Source organism: Oxyura jamaicensis, chromosome 4, assembly GCF_011077185.1.
Source record: "Oxyura jamaicensis isolate SHBP4307 breed ruddy duck chromosome 4, BPBGC_Ojam_1.0, whole genome shotgun sequence".
In the NCBI taxonomy this organism is placed as follows: Eukaryota; Metazoa; Chordata; class Aves; order Anseriformes; family Anatidae; genus Oxyura; species Oxyura jamaicensis.
Genome location: NC_048896.1, coordinates 67650677 through 67656676, shown reverse-complemented (window position 1 = coordinate 67656676; position 6000 = coordinate 67650677). Strand labels below are relative to the sequence as shown.

Below are 6000 nucleotides of genomic sequence, written 5' to 3'. Positions count from 1 at the left end.
GGCATCTGAAAATGGCGCCCGGTCCTCCAGAGGCCTGCGCGGGGCGGCGCCATTTTGTCCTCGGGGGAGGAGGGGGGGACGATGACACCGGTGAGTGCGCCGCAGCCCTGCCGGCCCTCCCCGACAGCGCCTCCTCGGAGATGAGAAGAGGAAAAAAAGACACGCGGAGAGCCTCGGGGTGGAGAGCGGGCTGAGGGGTGCGGAGCGGCCAGGCCTCGCCGCTCACACACTGCTCGTATCCCCCCTGTCCCTGCAGAAGATGGTACGGGCGGCCGGGGGCGCTATGGCGGCTGGAAGGGCGCGGCCGCCATTTTCTCCAGGGGCAGCTGTGGAGAGGGGGCTGTTGGGGGGGGGGGAGGGGGGCGGTTTGTGCTGAGGGACAGTGGGGTCGGGCAGGGGGGTCCAGCGGCTGGTCCCAAGTGATTTGTTTCGTGGGGAGTTTAATTAAAACGAATTCGAGGAGTGTTGCCGGCAAAGGCAGCGCGGAGAGATGACGAGAAAAGCGGTTTTTAATGTCGTGTATGGGAGGAGTTAATACGTCAGCGCTCGACTGTTTTGTCCTATTTTTAAAATAACAGCATGGTTGCACGTTGGTAATAACAGTTTCACAGTGAAACACTGAAATAATACAAATGGCAACACTAGAACTGAAGTGTTTGTTTTGTTTTGTTTTTCCCCACTCAGTGCATGTGTGTATCCCACCGTGTGGGGTTGAAAACAAAACAAAAACTGGTATCCTGAAGCACGCTTCCAGTTGTCCATGAATAAAGTGACACTTGAAAAGTTTCTCCACTTTAAGGTCTTAAATACTAAAGATGAGGCGTGTACCATTACTAAAGATCACAGTGGTTGCAGTAGCGGACTTTCCTTGTAATTTCGCATGCATTACGTGGAGGGAAAAAACGTTCTGGGACTCTTAATGAAATCAGAATTATGGCACCTAACTCAAATCATATTTAAGCAGTTATTTCCACATGTAAAAATAACATATTTTTTTTTTTGAAAATGTCTCAAAAGGCATTTTAAAATAAGTCCAAAATAAATTGAACTAATTCGCACAAGTTTCATGTACAGTCTGTTTTACAGACAACTTCAGAGATACTGATTAAATTCTGCTTGCAACGTTGTGAAACTGTCCACCTACGTTTGCATGTCACATAGAAAGGGCTCCTCACAAGCCTCTAACATGCTCAACTTGCCCCTTCTTTTAAAAATGTTTGCTTTTTTGAGGGCAAGAAAGAAGAAAGGTGATAAATGTTAAGTTTTCCTGTTTTCTCACCCTTCTCCCTGCTAATCTAAGAGAGGGGAGGTCAGAGTGACTGCACCCGGTTCTGTTTTCTCAATTTACTGTCCAGGTTATGGGACTGTTAAAAAACAACAAGCTTGCTAATTAGGTGAGATCCAAATACCTCTCCCAATATGTGGATCTGGGTTTTGGTGAAGGGCGTGATGCTCACACTGAAAGAGATTTTTCCATGCTCACGCTGAAGGAGATTTTTCCATTAGCTTGACTGCATGTAGGTTCTGATTGCACAAGACTCAGTCTCGACTTCCACGAAATGTACTGACATGCTTTCTTGAACTGGGACTTCTGTTTTGTGATTGTGTATCAGGCACAGTTGCTACAAATCCCACCTAAGAAAGCTCTCTTCTGAATTTAATGACCAGCGCTGTAATTCTCAACCATGTGTAAGATGGGGAAGGAAGAATCTCTTAAACTTTTATTTTTCTTTGTTGTTGTAACAGTGTCACAAACAATTGTAAGGGCAAAATATACAACATTAAATATAAAATCTAAAATTAAATTGCTGGTAGTCAGTGAAAAAAAACGAGGTATACAAAATATTTTTACAATTGTGCGTAAATTTGTGATATTTTTGAAAGGTGCTTTTCCCTTTCAGCTAGTGGTTCATTGTGAAGTCATCTTTATGTATACAAGTAACCGTAATTGTTACTGATTAAAACATACAAGGCATTCAATACCTAATGGTTCTTCAAAACTTTTTTTTTAAAAAACATTACATTTATAATAACAGCAGTAATGTAGGAAAATAAGAGTATACCCAGAACAACTCATAACATTCAGTTGATCTATCACTCTCACTGTTAAGAAAATGACTTTATTTTTGAGTTAAGTTTGGACACTGACATCTAGAAAGCACAAATAGCTTAGACTTCAGAAGTTGTCAGGATTTGTCCTGGAGAAAACAAGATGTGAAACAGAAAATAAAACAAATGGCACTGCCAGATATTTTTCTCCTTCCACATCCTATTGCCATCTGGTGAAAGCACCTGAAGATCGGTGGACAAAAACCTGGAAATGAGCTGGCAGGCACACTTGCAGCCCAGAGGCCAACTGCATCCGGGGCTGCATCAACAGCAGCATAGCCAGCAAGGCAAGGGGGGAGATTGGGCCCCTCTGCTCTACCCTTGTGAGACCACACCTGGAGTGCTGCGCTCAGCTCTGGGGCCCCCAGCACAAGTGGGATGTGGACCTGGTGAAGCAAGTCCAGAGGAGGGCCATGAAGATGATGAAAGGGCTGGAGCACCTCCTACGAAGACAGGCTGAGAGCTGAGGTTTTGAGCCTGGCTCCGGGGAGACCTTACAGCAGCCTTCCAGGGGGTTTATAAAAGGAAGTGTATAAAAAAGATAGTGATTTTTTACATAGGCACATAGTGATAGGGAAAGGAGGAATGCTTTATAAAACTAAAAGGGTAGATTTAGCAAGGAAATTATTTATTGTGAGGGTGGTGAGGCACTGGCACAGGCTGCCCAGAGAAGCTGTGGATGCCCCATCCCTGGCAGTGCTCAAGGCCAGGCTGGATGGGGCTTTGGGCAACCTGGGCTGGTGGGAGGTCTTCCTGCCCATGGTGGGGAGTTGAAATTAGATGGTCTTTTAAGGTCCCTTCCAACCCAAACCATTCTATAGTTCTGTGATTTACACTGGAATTCAAAAAAGAATTTTGAAGTTATAAACCTAGAAAGCTTTTGGCTGAGTGTTTCCCTGAGTCTTCATTTTTTAAAATCATGTGCTAGACCTTACATTTATAGAATCTGGAAACTTAGTTACAAAGGGCTTGATTAATAATGGCCATTTAGTTATATACGCAAAAGTCAGGTACTTCTATTTTTAAGAAACCTAAGCAAGAACTGCTGAGGAAACAAGAAGACTCTTCAGAATCAGGTATTTTTTTTCCAAAACAGAAAAGCAAGCTTTGCATTCTTTTCACTTAAAGATTTAGATTAATTTGAAGTTATACCACATGATTCATAATTTGTACTTTGTGAACAAGTCTTGACAGGGATATCTCACATTCGGGGCAAGACTGAAACAAAAAGCTATGGAATTGTTACATAATTATAAACACTTTGGTTTTTAAAATATTTTATGAGAAAATAGAAGGCACTACCGTGCATCGAAACTATATGATTTTGTATTTCAATCTGCTTACATAGTTTTCTTCAGCACAGACTTTCTCTAAGTCTTTACCAAGAACGATGTATTTTACTAACAGTAATCAGTCAACTATAATGAGCTTTACGTATTACCTAAATGTAAGAAGGCTATTATTAGCAAGAAGGCATCTTTGCAAAAAGTACATTCAGCAATGATGAACCCAAGTGCATCCACTAAAAATTCACCATTCTAGCTCTACGGGATATTCTCCAGTGAGACATGCTGTGCAATGACCAATCTTTCCAACACGTGATTTCTGGGTTTTAAGGCTGTTCTCATTCTCTTGTCTTGCTCTGATGCTTTCTTGCACAGATGATACCAGCCCTTCCACAGAAAGGTAGACAACACTGTCTGCCCCTAGACAAGATAAAGAATTCATCTGTTAAAAGCTGCAATAGTGTACCAAATGCAATGCTCCTAGGAAATGCAGTCGCATTGTTGTATGGATTATGATGCAAGGTGGATCACCTCACCTAGAGAATGGTTATGAAAAATTATAAGACCATAACAAGCCTTGCCCTCTCAAATTATTTGCACAGGAAGCAGATTCATTGAAATGTAGACAGAAGGTTTTGAGTTGGGGATCTATTAGCCAAACATACTGCAAAAATTCAAACAGAATCCAGAGTGTGTATTAAGACTCTCTGAACTCCCTACAGTGGACATGTGGCTCGTGCTTCCCCGTCTAAACAACTAGGACTTATATACTCCTATTGGAACTTGGAGGAGCAGGAAAGCATCATGTAAACAACCAACCAACCAAACAAACAAACAGCATCCAGCTCATGAAAATGTTAGAGCAGTAGGAAAGACAGATGACAGCCTACTCAGATCATTACCTTATCAGTTACACTCACTATTTTGTGAATGAATACTTCTTAAATATGAGATACTACAAACTTGAAGTATTTCAACATGCCTTCATGACAATAATTTGGGGGAAAAGAACTCATTGCAAGATTAGACAAAGTATTTACACAAGAAATCTTAGTTTAAAGTTTCTAAACACAGCTATGTTCTTAAAACATTTTAAAAATATTTTGCAGCCCAAGAAACTATAGAGTAGATCTTCTCACTTGTAGACCTTCACGTGATTTCTGTTACTGATATTCCCACGATGAGCACATTATTTACCACGTAACAAGAACATAAGCTGTTGGTTCTTCTTTGTTCTTCTGTAAACATGACTCATTCTATAGATTTGTGAATGAATTTAATTAACATTCTTTGATTAGTTTCAAATGCCATGTCTTTCAAGGTAAAGTATCGTCCAATGCAATTACAATTATTTAAATTTAAATTTGTAGAAAAATCGGTGGGTATTTACAAATTCAGAACATATTTTTATGAATGCCACAGAAGTGAAACTACATTAGTTTTTTTCATTATTCAACAGATTTTCACCATTTATTTTCTTTCTGATATTTTGCCTACAGTAGCTCTGTGTTGTAAATTTTCCCAGCAGGAGCAATACATATCAGAAAGCTGTGTTATACTTTACTTGTAACTTAGGAAGTTATTCTAATGCTTTATATCGTTCAGAGAAATATAACACTCTAATTGTGGTAAAAAATACACAGCTAAGTTGGTTTGATCTGTAGGAAACATACAATGCAGAGATTTAATGTGTCAATTGTTACGATTTTTTTTGGTCATTTTGCCACTCTCACCTCGATGTGTTGTACTTTATTTTGATGCAGTCAATAAATGCCCACAAGTGAAAATTCCCAAAACAAAGAAACAAACAAAAACAACTTTACCTATATAGTTTGCAAGATCGTGAAACTCAGGTCTGTTGGCAATCAATTCTTCTTTTGTTGGAATGTTTATTCCCATGTAACAAGGAAATCTTATGGGAGGTGAAGCCACACGGATGTGTACCTGAATAAAAATACAGTTTCAAAACAGCTCTATGAAGTGAAGGTCAGCAGATCATAACTAAATATAACTCCAAGTTCTGCAAAATAATTATGAAGAAAGGAACACAGCACTAGACTGAAGTCATGGAAGAGTTAAAATAACATTTTTTTCAGATGCCAATGCAGGAAGAGAGAGAAAGACCTTTTAGAATGTATTGTTACAATATTTCCTAATATTAGGATAAGATTTTGCTTCTTTTATGTGGCATTCAATCCTTGATGCAGATGTTTCAGTTTACAAAATCAAACATCACACAAAATATTTTTGCTCCACTAACAGACTTGCACAGTCTATTTCAGTTAAAAAATCTGAGACCCTCCAATCAATCTCCTATTTACATCTGTACTGTACTGACTGAAAACGAACTTACCTCTTTAGCTCCTGATTCCCGTAGTAGTTTTATTATGGGTGAAATGGTATTGCCCCGCACAATCGAATCGTCAATGATAACAACTCGCTTGCCTTTAAAATTGTCAGACAGAACGCCAAACTTCTTTGCAACACCAAGTTGCCGTAACCTCATATTTGGCTGGATGAACGTTCTTCCTACATACCGATTTTTACAGAGCACTTCAACGTATGGCAGTCCACACTATGAACAGGAGATGGTTAAACAGAATTA

The 6000-nt window shown here is 40.0% G+C and overlaps 1 protein-coding gene across 1 annotated transcript in view; it reads right to left on the bottom strand.

Annotated features, from left to right (window-relative positions):
- Nucleotides 1-3169: 3169 nt before the first annotated feature.
- The window catches only part of PPAT (phosphoribosyl pyrophosphate amidotransferase), a 44848-nt gene continuing 42017 nt past the window's right edge, over nt 3170-6000 (bottom strand). Inside the window, exons 9-11 of the mRNA XM_035326381.1 lie at nt 5749-5970; nt 5219-5339; nt 3170-3815 (exon numbers count right to left, since the gene is read on the bottom strand). Coding sequence (XP_035182272.1) covers nt 3640-3815; nt 5219-5339; nt 5749-5970 — 519 coding nt within the window. The 3' untranslated portion in view covers nt 3170-3639. The remainder of the gene's footprint in view (nt 3816-5218; nt 5340-5748; nt 5971-6000) is intronic.